This window comes from Colletotrichum spaethianum (assembly GCF_022836535.1).
Source record: "Colletotrichum spaethianum MAFF 239500 DNA, contig62, whole genome shotgun sequence".
NCBI lineage: Eukaryota > Fungi > Ascomycota > Sordariomycetes > Glomerellales > Glomerellaceae > Colletotrichum > Colletotrichum spaethianum.
The window spans coordinates 145,957-162,277 of NW_026054832.1; the positions used below are offsets into that span (position 1 = coordinate 145,957).

Sequence of the window (16,321 nt, forward strand, 5' to 3'; positions counted from 1 at the left end):
TTTGGGGCTTCAATACAATTTTCGATTACCCATCGCCCCGTCCTTACATCAATTGATTGTTTGTCTCCATCCTAAGACACTGAGACGCATCAAGGGCATCGCCGGCTGCGCGACTCGTCCCATCTTCCTTCATCCTATCGTCACTTGTCGCCCGAGACTCTTTTGGAGGCGGTGCGTTCGCTGTCTACCTGCCCACCTATGTGTCTCGCCCCCTAAGTTTAGAAGCGCACCATACAGGCGGCTTGACGAATTGCGTAGCCCATGTTGTCGTTTTCTCTTGGCATAATAATTTCAGGACTGCATAACGCGATGCAAAAACAGCGATCGCGCCATTGGCTGCCATTTAGCAATCCACCCCAGGATAAGTGCCCACCCCAAAGACAAAGACGAAAGTGCATCAGTTAGGTGATAAGAGGGGATGTGGGTGAAGCCCCTCGTCCATTAGAGTGTGGGACGGGCGGTATGGGTGGTTGACGGTGGGCCCGTAGAAGTCCAGAATTTTGAGTTGTTCCAGTATTTTTTTCTCCTTCTTCCATTCCCGTATTCTACGTACAAATCGACTTGAAGCTTGACAGACCTTTGCTCCTTGGTTGCAAAACTCCAGAAGCCGGAGCTATCGAACCAATACATCATCCAGATCCCTTTGAACCCTCTCTGAACATTCACCTACCACACCCGTCGGTAAATGTCAACCGAGACTTTAGGCGTATGTCAGCATACCTAAGCATCATCCGTTCTCCCCCACTTCCTTTCTTCAATCTTTGCACCCGCCATAATCCATGTCCCTCTACCTGTCTTCCTTGTCAGAAGCGCTACCAACGGAGTCTGATTCCGACCCGACCACGTTCCCCCGACCCCGTCCAACTGTCACCGCCTCACCCACATCCTCCATCTGGCGGGACCTCCCCGAGAGTGTATTTCGTCAACATGTCGTGGACCTCGAGAAACTGACCAATGCTGTGCCTGTCGATGCCCAAGCGTTCCCAATGCCATCCTCTTCACCTGATGCTCTAGTGGCCAATGCCGCTGCTGCTACCACCGATTCAGATGGGGAAGCGGGAGCACATCCTGCAGTGCACACCGGTGTAACTTCCGAAGCAACGGGAACACAAGACAGCTACCGAGATTTCGATGGCCATCACTTGCATTTCCATGCCCGCCAACTGACGCTGGCCGCAGAACAGCGTCTAGCGGACGACATCGCTTACCTGGTTGCTGTTGGCGAAGGGGCGCAGTCCGTCGCTGCTACAACCGTACAGGAAAGTCGGACAAGACACGGAGCGGGAGAACAGCCGCAGAATGCAGGGCTCAGGGTTACCATCGCCTCCGTCGACGCGATTCAGCCCGATTCGCAAGCCTTTCTCCGCTCCGTTTTCCAGCTCCTTTCTGCCGCGCCGCGCGCCAAGAAACTAGATGGTCTTCTTGACGTGGTTGTTCGGCATCACCAAACACGCCTCCTGAACCGCCTTCGCTCAGCCAAATGGAAGAAGCCCATCTACCTCTCCCGAACCCACAAAAAACCCTTGTACGCCGACTTTACCAACCTTGTCCATCGCGTCCAATTTCTGTACACCAAAAGGGAGATGGTCGTGCGGACCCAGCTCGAAGGGGAGCTCCTAGCTTTGGCGAATTTGCTGGAAGCGTTCGAGACGGAGACAAACGATCATGAGAAGCTTGTCGGGATAGTGCGGTCCAGCTACGACCTATGCACTTCACCCCTTGTCGCAGAATATCTCGAACGCTTGCAAGCCGGTAGGGCAACAACCCAAATCCAGGCCTGCCTCAAAACCTTGCGTCAGCTCGAAAAGATCGCAGCTTACTACCGTATCTGTCAAACTTTAACAGGGCTGTCCCACTCGCACGCCAAGACTTTTGACAGCGTAGAGCTCCTCTTCTTGCCTCCGTTCGAGGCTGTGCCTCTCACCTTGGCCTACCAACCGTGGGCAAGATCTACTCACGTGCATGCAGAAGTCATCTTGACCATTCACCACGACTTGGAAAAGCCTGATGGCCCCTGGCACAAACCAAGATGTCTTGGCGCTTCCAAGTACTTTTGCTATCTATGCTTCCTGTTCATCCGACATCACGGAACCTACTTTGCAGCCAATACGCATGGAGCTTGTTATGACCAATGGACCGTACCGGACCTCGCCGACTACCCTCAGTCAGTCGCCAACCATTACAGGGAGGTGTTGCGAGCGATGGACGCCGAGATCCTGACCCAAACGCGCGACGCAGTCTGGAGACCGGAGCCGATGACGAGTCGTGAGAATTTGATAGGCATGATAGAGGAATAAATCTGCTAACTGAAAGCTCGTTGTTGCAGAGGCGCAGAGGTCCGCCCCTATTGGTGGCTCCGGTGCTCACCGTGGCTGGGGCAACTCCAGTGATATTCCTGTTTACAGATTAAGCCACCACTCGCTCTTTCAGGTGTAGGTCATTTTGGACGGGTGCCGGTTGCTAAACAGTGCATGATTCAGATGTGATCACCCATTTGGCCGCGACCAGCTTTTGCTCCAAGCGCGGTGTTGGTTCAAGCATATCCCCTCGCATTCTAATTTGGCCGCCGGATATCCCTTTGTGGAGATCTACTATAGACACCAAGCCTGTCGCTGCACCTGCGCTTCCTTCTCCCCTCCAGATGATGTCCACTCCGCAAATTGTTCATTCAGTATGTCCCAATGTGTCGCTGCACTCGACTTTAAGTACCCCGCCACCTTGTGGTTACATACCTATCAGTACTGGTAAAGAAGATTTGTTCGGCTCAGCCTGCGCTTGTTGAGAATGTAGTACTGAACATTGGCCCAGATGCCACAAGCCACTGCAACCGTGGTGAGGCCTGTGATGACGGCCCAGCCTTGGCGGTACTTCGGGGCATCTTCTTCCCTGAACAGTTGTTTGCCGACAATGCCTGAACAGTTGGCAGCCATGATCAAGATTGCCATCGTAATGGAACGTTCGCCCGCCGACTTGGCATTCGCTGACACCCAGGCGCCATTAACCGGGTCTATAGAGTAGGGTCAGTCACATGATCGCCGCGTGCTTGTAAAGCAGAAATGAACTCACGCCATGGAAACGAAAACGCGGTCGAAAGGGTTAGCATGGCAAATCTCTTGTTTCGACTAGCATCGATTTCCAACATGTTGCCAAGCTGTGCATCGTAAGCTTCACATCCCATCAAAAACTTCGCACAAAAGTCAACTCACATTGAAGCCCCAAAAGATCAAGAGCCCCAGGAACACCCATGGGCCACGAATTCCCGTTTTGTCACTACCAGTTCAAGTCAGCTCTGTTCGGTTTTGGTCAATCATTCCTTGACAAAAACTAGCACTTACGCAGTGAACCCCCAAAGCAACCCGATAGGTATCAATAGCCACGAGCCGATGGAGACCATGGCATTCGACTGCAGTCTCTCGAAACCCATTGAGGTAACGAGTGACGGAGCATAAGAGCTCAACGTAGACGACGGCGCAAGAGCGCAAATGGTGAAAATGACATGTGGAAGGAGTCTCCAGTTTGTCAGCTAGTAATCGGTCAGTATCTAAACGATGAGCAATCGAAGAACCCTCACGTACAGCTGATCTAAGCTCAGGCCAGCTCACCGAGCGCTTGGCATGTGCTTTGGAGGGGTCGTCGATCAGAACTCTTTTGTGAAGAATATCGGCTTCGCGCTCTGTAAAGTATCGAAACCCGACCAAGGACGCTGGATTGCTGACTTGTTGGGGAAAACAGACGAAGAATGCAATCCCGACCAGGACAGTGAAAATGCCTTCAAGCTATGGAATATCAGCCTTTTTGCCTTCAGTCTCTCGGACTTAACAAGCTTGACCTACCAAAAAGAGCCACTGCCAACCAGCAAGGTCTGCTATGCCTCTCATGTGCAGACTGCATTCATGAGTCGTGATTAGAACTGGTTCCAAGGGCCAGTCTGTGGACTTTGGACCTGGGACTTACATTCCGTAGGCAATGAGTCCCGAGCAGGCGGCAGCAAGCATGTTACCAATGAAGAACCACGAAAACCTCTTACTGGTCTCATCCTTCTTGTACCATCGTGTCATGGTGAAGAGTGCGGCGGGGATGAAGCCGGCTTCACAAAGGCTGCACCCTTGTCAGTCTCCCAGCGCCGGATTCAGGTGGCTGAACTACGTACCCAAGAAGCAATCGCGTGGCCATGAACGAGCCGAGGCCCTTCTGGAAGGCTTGGAAGGTTGCAACCAAGCCCCTGTTCAACGAGTTAGCTCCGCCCAAAGTCAATTGCCAAGCTTTCGGGTACTTTACCAGGCAACGATCTGTCCTCCAATCCAAAGCGTTGGTCCAATCCGGTAGAGGACTAAGTTACTAGGTATCTTATAAAATTTAGTCAATAACTCTGTTTCGGAAGTCTCTTAAGGCTTCTATAATTCACCTCGAGAATGACGATACCCGCTGATAACAGCTGTTGACCGACATTGAACTGATTTTGGGTTATGCCAACGTCCTTGAGGAAGTAGTCCGTCAACGCATTGCCCCTGGTTCTTCGTCAGATTATGGTTTTCCTCGCTCCACAGGGTTCGTACATGTTTCCGCGGTCCAGTTGTAGGGCAAAGAAGGCAAGAATGAGAAGGGGCATGATGAGTAAGTCAACCCTGTGAGGAATTAAGTTTAGTTCAAGCAACCTGAGCTCATTCACGACATTTGCTTACTTCCGAACGAGCCGCTGCTCCTCTTCAGGTGACCAGTCAATCTCTGGACGGACGTCATCGCTTTGGCTGTCTGGGCTTTCAACCACAGTCTTGACATGCTTCTCGTCTACGGTGGCCATGGTAAAGAACTCAATGAAGCAGAAAGATGCTGTAGCTTGACTCACGTCGAGGGTGCAAATAACGAGAGATGTAGCAAAACTTTTAGCATATTCCTGTCAATGCTAACTGACAGGAAATTCTTTTTAGGAGAACGCTACCCTGCAACAAAGCTTTGCGTTGCCCCTCTAAAGTTCGAATAACCAGACCAAGGCCTTGTCTCGCGGTTCCACGTTCCACTTCGGATGCAGCTATCAAAATTGAATTTTCTGCTCTTACATGACGGACCAAAGCCGTGGAAACGGCATTTACGTGGGGATCAACCCGGGGAACCACGCGTCGAGCAAACGTTTAGGCGTGTTCTGCCGTCTGCGGAGGGTCTTGCGGATCTCTTGGGCACCTTTTGGGAAGTCTCCAACTAGAGTGTGACCCACCTCTCGTTGATGCCATCGTGTTCGGCGCTCACGCAATCGGCCGCCGCCTCTCACAGCACGCGAATCTCAACATTTGCATCCACTCTTTTCAAGTCTGGGCGTCCAAAGCTCTGATGCAATCGGTACTCGGGATGGCGAATGTGTTTTAAACCAATTGAATCGGCCATATTTCTTGGAAGTGCCGACTTGCCGCCAACTCTACTTGCACCCATTCGTCGGTCGTAGTCCGACAGGCTTTCTGCTGGCTTCAAATTGAGAGCATGTAGCGTCGGCTGGGTCACGTAGTTGTGCCGGGTAAATCGTTGAATTCGCCACGTGCTCAAGACTTGAGTGCTTGCTGGTGCACGTCCTCACTTTCTCATTCTCAAGGAGTTATTATTAAGAACAGCTAAAGTCAACTAAACGACGGAGAACAAGATTCGCCGTCTACCCCCAACTCGAGAAGTGAGGGCGCATTTTGTGTGCTTAGCACTCCTTTATCATCTATGCCACAGTCTACGAATGGAAGTTGAGCCTGTCCATCCCTCATCTGCAGCTTGGATTGCGCGATTTCAGAGAAAACGGATTTGCTCATTCCCTCAAGAGGAGTAATGATGAAATGCTTGCAACTGGTACTGACAGGTCTGGAGACTTGTCGTTATAATGGGCGAATCGCTGCGAATTTGACTTTTGAGCATTTTCAGCTCTCACCATCATGGCAAACCTGGAATCCAGAAAGCACATTTCCCCGGACTCGGGATTCCCCATCACTATACACCCGCATTTTCATCCTAAAATAAAAGATCATCTGCCTCTAGAGCCGGTTCGGCAACAGATTTTCCCAGACAAAGACCGTGCCACGTTCGCGGATCCCGAAAAGAAGGCTCTCTTCTCTGTTGCGAAGAGAACTGACCTTACCGAGTCGATTGGCACTGTGCTTGAGGATGTCCAGTTATCTCAACTGACGCTGCAGCAATTGGACGAACTTGCACTCCTTGTAACGGAGCGTGGAGTCGTCTTCTTTCGGGAACAGGATCTAACCACAGAAGGTCAAGTGAAGCTATTCGAGCATTACGGTACTCTCGATCGGCATCCCGCGCAAAAAGAAGTCAAACATGTGATTATTAGAGGAAGTCGCGAAGATCATCGTGAGATACTCAAGTATACTCCGTGGCCCTCTGCAGATTTCCATGCCGACACGTCCTTCGAAATCAATCCCCCGTCTTACTCGCTCCTTCGTATGGAAGAACACCCCGAGGTTGGTGGTGATACGGCTTGGGTGTCCCAGTACGGCCTGTATGATGAGCTCAGTGACGCTATGAAAAGATTCGTCGATAAGCTTCATGCTGTGCACACTTCAAGGCTGCAGTACGATACCATTCTGGACCTCTGGGGTGTTGGCCCTAACCGGCCTCCCATCGACACACATCATCCAGCAGTTAGGACGCATCCGGTCACTGGACTTAAAGCACTCAACGTCAACCCCGGCTTTGTAACAGGTTTTGCAGAGTTGAAAAAGCACGAGTCCGACAAGCTTGTAGACTTCTTTGCATATCACGTCCACTCCGCAGATGACCATGGCGTTCGCTGGAAGTGGCAAGTTGGGAGTGTTGCCATGTGGGACAACAGGTTTGTTGTAGCATGGAGGAGAATGCCAGGACCCTAAGCTCATGTTTTCTTCCAGATGCACAATCCATCGTGTAATACCAGGCGCGTATGATGCGCCACGTAAAGGGATTAGGACAACTGTCTTCGGTGAGAAGCGTGAGTACGGTCCTTTTCCGTCGTAACCGACTCCTCTGACAATGGTGGGATTGCAGCTTTCTTTGACCCAGCGAGTGAGAGCAGAAACGAGCGCGAGGAAAGACTTAAGGCCGGGAAGCCCGAAACTCAATGCAATGCGTAAAAGTAGAGCTTGGGGCATCGAACACTTACGTTAGGGACGAAGGGGCTAGACAAGCTCTATTTTGTTATTTGCTTTGAGTTTTTCCCCGGGATATGCCTTATTTTTGTGTCCTTTTCACAATATATATCAACTTGCACTTAGCTCCTGGTAGACTGCTTGTGTACATGAGGCTTTGATAAAGCCTCATGTCAAGTCCATGAATTCCATCAAGAACGGGTATCATTCCGTAAACCATCCTTCGCATATGAATATTCCATCAGTCTCGTTTTCTACGCCATGCGAGGCATGCAATCAGATTTTCGTGTGTTGTTTCGAGAACCAAGAAGCCACACTATCGCGTCACGCCTGAAGTATTTTACCAGCTCCAAAAAGTACTCCTTGTTCCCCAATGAAATATCGCATCATTCTCTAGTGACTTCCCAATTCGTTTGGATTTGGATCGCAGAGGCCGGTTGCGCTCTTGTGAGCTTTCGTTCGGAGCCTCCGTCGTCGTTGCTACCCGTCTCGTGATCTTTGTCGTTCTAATTGAGAAAAATTACTGGTCAGTCTGTGGGTGGAATGTGATTGAAAGCTTTGTAGGAAATTTTGTCACCCACTAGTTCAATCCACGCAGTGTATTGGCTTGGCTTTGGTTGTACTTTAATTGGGCCACTTCGTGCACTTCTTGACCCTTTGTTGAAAGCACTCTGGCTGTTGGAGTTCTCAAGCGATGACTTGTACTTCGTTCTCCATCGCAGATAGAACGGTCGAAGCATTGGAATGTTGATGCAAAGACCCGCGAGCATGAGCTCAACGGTGCAAAGCATGAATGTTGTCAAGGATGTACCGGTCAGGTTTCCGATGAGATCGATAACGAAGATTTGCCAGAACCGGACAATACCGATGACACAGCATCTGCATTGGCATTAGTTCAACGGCACGTATGTAGGTCGGGAAAGAGGGCAACGCACGCCAAGCCGAGGGCAAAACATGCGATGACGGCCATCTTCTCCGTCTTTCGCATTTGCAATTTCCAGACGGTCCAGATAGGAAGGATCACAATGAAAAGATCAGTCACAACATTTGTCATGATGATGCACTTCAGAACCAGTATCTGGTCCATGCAATGACCAATGCGCTGCACCGTCCACTGTTGCGATATCGGATCGCAAAGGAAAATGAAGACAAAGGTAAATGTCAAGGCCCAAATGGTAACGATGCCAGCAATGAGGAAGATCCACCGTTGGAGCTGAAGAGCAAAGGCTCTGTGATAGAACCAAAGCTGGCTAAGCTTCAGCGTGGCTAGTGCCCACAGGTAAACAAGTGTGAAGGCAAAGGTCGCCTGGATCGTCAAGTCAGCAAAGGTCTTTAGCTAGTGTAGCCAGGCGCGCTATTCGGAATGGTGCTTGGGCCTACCTTCAAGATATATTGCAGGTTGTTGACCACTGTTTTGATGGATCAGCCATTCGTCTTTACGTGTACGCGCACGTATGCGTTTGCTTGAGTCTAACGTAACACCTCGACTGGCGCCCACCGGCAAGAACTCAAGAGCAGCAAAGTATTGGCAACTTACATTTAGGGTACACTTCAGAGTCTGGGTCAAAGTTATACCCAACCCCAGACGTAAAGACTAAACGTGTGATTCGGGTTAGACCTCTGCAAGTATCAGAACAGACGTATGACATCATTACCTGCGGCGTTCATGCCTATCGTACTGCCGGATAGTAGCTATAGCTCAAGTCAGCGTCCCTTCGCCTACAGGTATGTACATGCTCAAGTCTGACGGTGTTGACGAACGCATGCGATCAAGGCTAGTATATCATCTCCGCCGATTCCAACGCCTCGGAACCGTCCCCATAACCGAGCAGCAACCACAGATGCAAAAATGACCCAAAGAAGAGAAATGGCTATGAGGGAGTGTCTGGCACTGGGTGTCATCGGAATGTACATTTTCGACGGCGCCGCCCTCGTTTCTGTCGTGGCCATGGTGGGCGTTCGATGAGGATGGTGAGTTCGATCGACCAAACAGCGAATGGCCAACGACTGAGGGTTGACAGCGATCCAGACCTCGGGGGAAGCACGACATAACTAGGGAAATTATACAGAACGGAGGTTTGAGCCCTGGCAGCCCCAAAAGTCCCGTCAGTTAGAGTTGCAATATGCCAGAAGTCATGTTCAGCTGCGCCCCGATTTTACTTAAATATTTGATACTCCGCGGCAGGCAATCCGGAGGGAGATCTCTCAAGGTATGGATTAGCTGAGGGCCGGGGAGTCGACTTTGAGGGGCCGAGATTTCGCAGTAGATTTTACGTCTGCGCTCCTACAGGCCATCGTTACAAGGAAGTGTAAGGTCGTGACTCGTGTATCTCCATCGGCATCTGTATATTTTTCGAAGTGACCGAGACCAGCTTGGGGGTTCCGCTTAATTACACGTCATTCGGCACCGATGACGGTCTTCTCGACACTCTGCATCTATGTCAAGAAATCGCCATTTCAGTCATTATCAGCGTCGTTTATTAATAGCTTCGGGCAGACGGAGTAAGCTCTGTCAATTGATGCATCGCTCTTGCTTTATTGTAGCCGACAGAATCAAGTGTGTACTATGTACGCTGTCGGGGCATGTGGATATGAAGATCCCTGTACACGGCCCGCAATGGCAGTCATGTATCCGGTTCCTCTATGTAAACCTTCTAAGTCGCATAGGTACTACCTGTACCTATGTACATAGTATTATCCTTCGCAAGGGCCTTTTCTGCCGGAGCCGAGTGCTCCCATGTTTAGTGAGAGCGCTGAGGTGACAGCCGTCCTTGCACTACTTCCTTGGCCTTCACGTGTCTCGTCGGCTCTCAGTTCGCGGAGACATTCCCCCAGCGCGACCCAGTGTACGGGTCGCCGTCGGAAATTGACGCCTCTCGCCCGGCGGGATACGTCTCATTGCACGACCGTGGCCGAGCCTGGATTAGGCAAAAGAGGTGGATAGTAATCATCTAATGGCTACTTCATTGGCCGTTTTTGAAAGGCTGTGTGTTCCATAGTGCTGATCTTTTCCCAAAACGTAGACTGTCCCCTGACGATTAGGCATGGTGAGTTCAGGTTCCCAGAACTCTAGGTGACATGTTCGGTAGCCAGGCACCTAAGGCCTGATATCTTCGGTTCATAGTCGTTGGTCAGCGATGAAATGCTCATTGTTGTACGAATGTGTCACCGAACCGAGGTGCTTGAACCAGGGTTTGGATTCGCACGTTAAGAGCACCAACGATATTTGATGGCAACATACGTGTACTTACTTTGCCGGGAGATCCAGCATTGTTCTTGACTTGGGGCATGGGCGAGGTGTTTGATAAGTAGCCATACATGAAGCACGTGGACGCCATCCGGTTTGAAAAAAACATGCATCCACAAGTGATCTTCACAGATCTCAGACGTCTCGAGGCTGCGTTTATGGCTGTCTGCTGAAAGGGTCCTCTTATCAAATCACAACAAGCCAAGGACGTGGCCGCCCCATGGATTTTGCTTTTAAGCTATAGTATCGACACTCGTCGTCTCCCCAGCGGCAACCACTATGTACAAGGCTCTGTGTGTGTTGAAGAGGTCGAAAAGTCATTGGTCCCTATTTGTGAGTAATCCAGGGTTTCCAATCCTCCCTCCATGGCTCCATGGTGCCGTGATCACAAGGCAGCAGAGAGAGGTTAGTTTGCATTCATGAGTCCGAAACTTTTCGCGGAGTCCGGTTTCTAAGCGCAGTGGCCCGAATAAGGGTAAAGAGTGGTAATCGAGTGGATAGTCGGTGGGGTTGTCTCCCTCACCAGCCCTGGTCCAGTCCATTCGGAGCGCATGAGGCCCATGAAGATCTGTGAATGATTTATTCTAGCGCTGGCTGCGTTGCATCAAAAACGGGCTCATCTGTGCGTCCCGGTTCGATGGCGGTGAGAAATCACTTCTCAGCTGCATCAGCAGTGCGACTGTGAATGACTCTCCCTCGATGGAGGTACCATTCATCATATCTATCGTAAACTCTTGAATTCGCCCGCTCGAGTATCGTCGCTCGGGGGAAAACCCCACGGCAGCTCATGTACTAGAGTATTGAACCTGCCCCTGCCGGGACTGAATTGAGATTGACACTCATCTTTCGATGCACCGTCCCCAAATGGTTCGTGTCCACCACCTTGAATCGGCGCTGTGTGGTGTGGGCTCGTTCAGAAATTCTTCAACGGCCACTAGTGCAGCTGCACCATGTGGATCACCCCCGCCTCTTTTGTCCACTAACAGACATTGGTTGTTCATTTCCTGCCCAGGCTGCTCGTCCCTCCCCCCTTTTTCTCAGGAAATCTTGTGCTTGTGCTTCGGTTTCTACATCCAGACGGGGTCTCAGGGTCGTGATAACTGTCAAGTCAGCCAGTCAGCGCGCGCGCTTTATCAATGACCCGACAGCGGGGTGGGCCCTGGGTAGAGTGGGATGCTTTGTTTCAGTAGTGTATTCATGAGATATGTGCAGTATATAGCTCTCACATAACCATGCGCGCCGCAAACTTCACAGTGTTGTGCGAATTGCCCATCCTCTCTTCCTTTCAGCGCGTACTCTGCACAGGAAGATCCGACTGTGGCTGTCTAGAATGGCTTCAAACTTGGTTGTGGACGGCCTCAAGGCTGCTCTGAGCCCCAAAGCTGTTGTCTATCTCGTCGGTCTCTGGATTGCCTATTACGTCGCCGTTGCCTTGTACAACATCTCGCCATTTCACCCCCTGGCGCGCTTCCCTGGTCCAAAGACCGCAGCTGCATCCTACTTGTACGAAGCTTACTATGACTGGTGGCTTGTTGGGAAATATGGCAAGGTCATTGCTCGGATGCACGAACGTTATGGTAAGCTTTTCCAGCCCTGGTCTTGGACACGACTCAGTTCTGACCCGAAATGAAATCGCAGGCCCCATTGTCAGGATCAACCCCGACGAGCTTCACGTTTCCGACCCTCACTTCACCGACGAGATCTATGCCGGTCCGGGCCGCATCCGCGACAAATGGCAACATCAACTGAACACGGGCGGTGCTGGTCCTGTGTCGGTCACTGGCTTTTCCACTGTTAACCATGAAGTACACCGCATGCGCAAGGGCGCGTTGTCCAGGTTCTTCTCGCGCCAGCAGATGCTCAAGCTTGAGGGGGAAGTGCAGGAGTTTGCACAACTCACCGTCGACAAGATGCTCCGCTCAGCCGGCAAAGGGCCCTTTGACGTCAAAGAAGCCTTCAACTGCTTCACCGCAGATATTATGTCGCAGTACGCTTTCGGTGAGCCCATGGGTTTCATCGCTCAGGATGGCTGGGAACCCAACTTCGCCACATGGGTCAAGTCTTTCTTCAAGAGCGCGTACATGATGAGACATAACGCCCTCGGCAGAAAAGTGGCGCAGGTGATGCCCATGATGGCTGACTACCTGGGCGAGGACATCAAGTCGGTCATGAGACAGATGAATGTGGTGATCCCTGGCTACATCAAGGCGGCATTGAACAACCCTGAGAACGGTAGAGTGTTTGCCGAGCTTATGGAGTCCAAGACACTACCCGAAGAGGAGAAGTCCATGTACCGCCTTTCAGGAGAGGGGTTCAACTTTTTGCTTGCTGGAACCGAGACCACTGCTGTGAGATGTCACTGCTTCGCCCTCCGTACGATTGTTGCTGACTTGATGATTTCATAGGCCACTCTGACTGTCATCACCTACTACCTTCTCGCCCAGCCCAAGACTTATGCGCGCCTGATGGAGGATCTGCAGGACCTCAACCCTTCCAATCTGAAGTGGACCCAGCTCGAGCAGAAGCCATATCTTTGGGCTGTCATTCACGAGTCTCTGCGCATGATGCCCGGTGTTTCGCACAGATCCGCAAGAATTGCCCGTGAGGAGGATCTCGTCTACAAGACGCGTGATGGTAAGAAGGAATGGGTTATTCCCAGAGGTACCCCTGTTGGTATGACATCGATGATCAACCACTGGGACAAGGAACTGTTCCCCAACCCTGATGAGTTTATTCCCGAACGCTGGTTGGTCGATGGGCAGCCAAACTACAAACTTCAGAAATACCTGCTTTCCTTTGGCAAGGGCAGCCGCTCTTGCATTGGCGAGAAGTAAGTATCACCTCCTTGAACCTATTCAAGAGCTCAATGCTAACGTTTTCGCCAGCTTGGCCTACTGCGAGGTATACATCATGGCGGCTCTGATGGCCATGCGTGTGATCCCCAGATCCAGCTTGTTTGATACCACTGTTGAAGATATCTCTTATGATCACGATCTCATTGTGGTTCAAACCAAGAAAGGCTCCATTTCGGTCAAGATCCAGATTTCCTGAAGCCGCTTGTGCTCTTCAGACTTATCCTCTAGCTTTTTGATCACATGTAGAAACAACGGTAAAAGGCAGAAAGTACATCTAGTTGTCTAACATCCATTAATTACCTACGATCCAGGATGTGAGGAGTTAGATTACGCCACTTCCAATTCGTCATGTTTAAAAGTAAAAAGTTGTTGCACAAACTATCATGAACCCTAATAGACATCAAGGGCTCCAGACAGGCAGAGTCTCACCCCTTCCTCAGTAGCCTTGTCCAAGTCCTCCTTCGGCAATCCCAGAGCCTCATTTACCAACCCATGCGTGTTCTCAACATCCCCGTCAGCTGAGGGGAAGAATATGCGTGCGTACATCAATCTTGAGAAACCGCTCCTGTCTCCGGACCTCAGCGACTCATGACCAGCCTTCCACCTCTCTTCGGAACTCTGATGCTTGATATCCCAATCACCGTCCTCCGTGCCCGTAACCCTCTTAAGACTCTCGAACATTTCGCGCTGAGACACCAAGAAGCTAGAGACGTAGAACACGTCGTTTGCCCACTTCTGAATAGTGGGAGACGCGTCATTCTCGTCCTCGGGTAACCACTTCAGGCTGAGAAAGGCAGCCAAACCGCGACCACATTGGTTCCAGGTAGAATTGTTCACCTTGATATCACCATCATCGAAGAAAGTGACCGACTTGTTCTTGATGTCAAAACCATACCGGTCTGGCGAGCCCGCCAAGCTAAACTCATACCAGAAGCCACAAGACATGATGATCCATTCACTGACCCCTAGTTGCTCAATCTCTTTCACTGCGCCTTGGAATGATTGGCCGATAAGAGTATCGCTCATCAGGGAGCTGTTCTTCGGGTCGGGACCCCAGGCGTTAGGCATGACGTAGGGAACTCCAGCCTTGGCGGCGGCCTTGACGAGCTTGAGCTGGGTGTCTTGTCCAGCAGTATTCTTCAAAGTGATGATAAGATACTGTTGTCCCTTGAGAGCTTCGACAATCGAGCTTTCATCGTCGTAGTTAACCTTGGCAGCAATGACACCCTCTGGTAGCTTGGAGTCGCTGTTGTGGCGGGTGATCGCTGTCACCGTATGCTGTCCGCTTTTGAGCAGTTCGTGCGTGACAAACTTTCCCATAGTTCCAGCAGCCTAGAATCTCATCAGATAAGCTTTAACATGGTGTTTTTTGCGTTTTACTTACGCCGACAATGGCGACTTTCTCGATGCGATTGACGAACCCGGCGGGCTGGTTTTTGGCGTACTTGATAATATTAGGAGCCATTGCGAAGACGTTTAGCTGACACGAAGTAGTGATTTTTCACGGCTTAAATCTGGATTAACTTTAGGATTTATGATGAGAAAGGGAAGCAGTCAGATAATTGATTGCTTCTGGGCAAGACGGTTGCGATGTGCTACAAGATTACGGTTCATTGTTTGGTAGGACTTCTCAGCTTCATAAATAGTTCATCCTTTTTGGCGCAACACAATGCTGGCGTCTATCAAACCAACAGTCGGAGTGGGCATCTAGCTGCGTTTGAGTTGGCATGCTGTGTTCTCGTAATTACGCCTGGCCATTTGGAGAACATCCCCGAAAGGAAACAACGTCGGATGCATAATCACCAGAAAAGTGCAAAGGATGCTGCACTTGGCTGGATCCACGCTAAATCAAACACCTCGGAGTTTTCGGAGCAGAGTCCGCCAATCGCGCTCCGGTGTTCTAACCAGTGTCAAGGATGCTAACCCCATATCGGATTTGTTAAGGTATTTTCTCCTGAAATTGGCGTCCTCGGTAGGAGACCGACGGTGGTTTGGGAGCCTGTATGAAGGTAACCTGGTGGGCCCGAGTTGCAATCTCTTATGACGCCTACGTTTTCAGTACTAGCTGCGAAGCTGAAGCCATGTTAAGTCCGGCCGGGCAGCGGGGGCAGCTGGGATTATCTCGGAGACTTGGGTTTCCTGTTTGGGAAGATTCTTCTCCGGTACTGTCTCGCCGAGCTCCGCACCTGCACCATTTTTTGGAGAAGGCACATAGAGCTGCAAGAATCGGTTATTAGGCACTGCAATCAACAATCTATTCCAGGCGAAGCTTTCGGTCTGGTCTCTACAGCTTTCACGGCTTCTAGAGATAGTGGCGTACCGAAAACATAGCATCTGTCGCCTTTCTGTGTACATGGGCCTTGAGCATACACGATGGTGTACCAGGACGTGTGATGTTATCAAAGTAAAGTTAAAATCCCCCACATAAAGGCGGCTGGTCTCTGAGATGAATACCTTTTACATGAGGCCAGATGGTTCTGTTTTTCATCTCCTGTCACTCGGCGTGTCGGCGTATTGCATTGGTGTAAGGGACTAGGTCGCCCAAGTTCTCAACCGCCTCATCGAAGACGGTGATAATTGTGTCGCCAATATCAGGGAAATGCCACCATCATCGACGTAGCACTCGTTATCTGAGTAGAGCGCGACAAATCTCATAACGCTAGCTATAGAGCTTTATCAATTTATGACAGACAATAAGAAAAAGAAATCGAAGGGCAAGAGCTCCTCTCCCTGGAGTTGTTTATGGCATGGAAGCGAGAGACGCCGTACAATGGCTAATCAATACGAGGAGGTTGCTGAGCCCTATGGGTTTGCTCACACAGCTGAGTCACGAATTCTCTTCTAGATGCAACGATTCCTACGGCCGTGAACTTGAAAATTGCAAGCAAGATTCCGTCTTGCGAAATCTTTCTCACGGCTTTGGGCTTATTAAAATGACTATCATTGCGGCCGCTGCATTCGAAGAGTATGCAGACGTTGGTGGTTTTCTATGCTGCGCCATTAAACATTACATTAGACATCGTCGCCAATTGTATCTACAGCACTTTAAGGAGAATTGCAGCTCACTACAACAGTCGCATGACTGACAGAAGATGCTGCCCCTGCTC

At 50.6% G+C, this 16,321-nt stretch overlaps 6 protein-coding genes across 6 annotated transcripts; 3 read left to right on the top strand and 3 right to left on the bottom strand.

Annotated features, from left to right (window-relative positions):
* Positions 1 to 779: 779 nt before the first annotated feature.
* On the top strand, positions 780 to 2,297 carry ColSpa_12351 (uncharacterized protein; the record flags this gene model as incomplete). The annotated part of the gene is made up of 1 exon (XM_049278563.1): positions 780 to 2,297. The coding sequence occupies one exon, from the start codon at positions 780 to 782 to the stop codon at positions 2,295 to 2,297; it is 1,518 nt and encodes a 505-aa protein (XP_049134520.1).
* A 438-nt stretch (positions 2,298 to 2,735) lies between these two features.
* ColSpa_12352 (uncharacterized protein) lies at positions 2,736 to 2,945 on the bottom strand (the record flags this gene model as incomplete). Its single annotated transcript, XM_049278564.1, has 1 exon — positions 2,736 to 2,945. The coding sequence occupies one exon, from the start codon at positions 2,943 to 2,945 to the stop codon at positions 2,736 to 2,738; it is 210 nt and encodes a 69-aa protein (XP_049134521.1).
* Positions 2,946 to 4,519: 1,574 nt separating this feature from the next.
* ColSpa_12353 (uncharacterized protein) lies at positions 4,520 to 4,801 on the bottom strand (the record flags this gene model as incomplete). Its single annotated transcript, XM_049278565.1, has 2 exons — positions 4,520 to 4,625; positions 4,683 to 4,801. The coding sequence occupies 2 exons, from the start codon at positions 4,799 to 4,801 to the stop codon at positions 4,520 to 4,522; spliced, it is 225 nt and encodes a 74-aa protein (XP_049134522.1).
* A 1,105-nt stretch (positions 4,802 to 5,906) lies between these two features.
* ColSpa_12354 (alpha-ketoglutarate-dependent sulfonate dioxygenase) lies at positions 5,907 to 6,857 on the top strand (the record flags this gene model as incomplete). The annotated part of the gene is made up of 1 exon (XM_049278566.1): positions 5,907 to 6,857. The coding sequence occupies one exon, from the start codon at positions 5,907 to 5,909 to the stop codon at positions 6,855 to 6,857; it is 951 nt and encodes a 316-aa protein (XP_049134523.1).
* Positions 6,858 to 11,689: 4,832 nt separating this feature from the next.
* ColSpa_12355 (cytochrome P450 monooxygenase aflU) lies at positions 11,690 to 13,410 on the top strand (the record flags this gene model as incomplete). The annotated part of the gene is made up of 4 exons (XM_049278567.1): positions 11,690 to 11,936; positions 11,998 to 12,707; positions 12,765 to 13,189; positions 13,245 to 13,410. The coding sequence occupies 4 exons, from the start codon at positions 11,690 to 11,692 to the stop codon at positions 13,408 to 13,410; spliced, it is 1,548 nt and encodes a 515-aa protein (XP_049134524.1).
* Positions 13,411 to 13,604: 194 nt separating this feature from the next.
* ColSpa_12356 (uncharacterized protein) lies at positions 13,605 to 14,679 on the bottom strand (the record flags this gene model as incomplete). The annotated part of the gene is made up of 2 exons (XM_049278568.1): positions 13,605 to 14,546; positions 14,599 to 14,679. 2 exons carry the CDS (start codon positions 14,677 to 14,679, stop codon positions 13,605 to 13,607), a joined length of 1,023 nt encoding a protein of 340 aa, XP_049134525.1.
* Between the last annotated feature and the right edge of the window lie 1,642 nt (positions 14,680 to 16,321).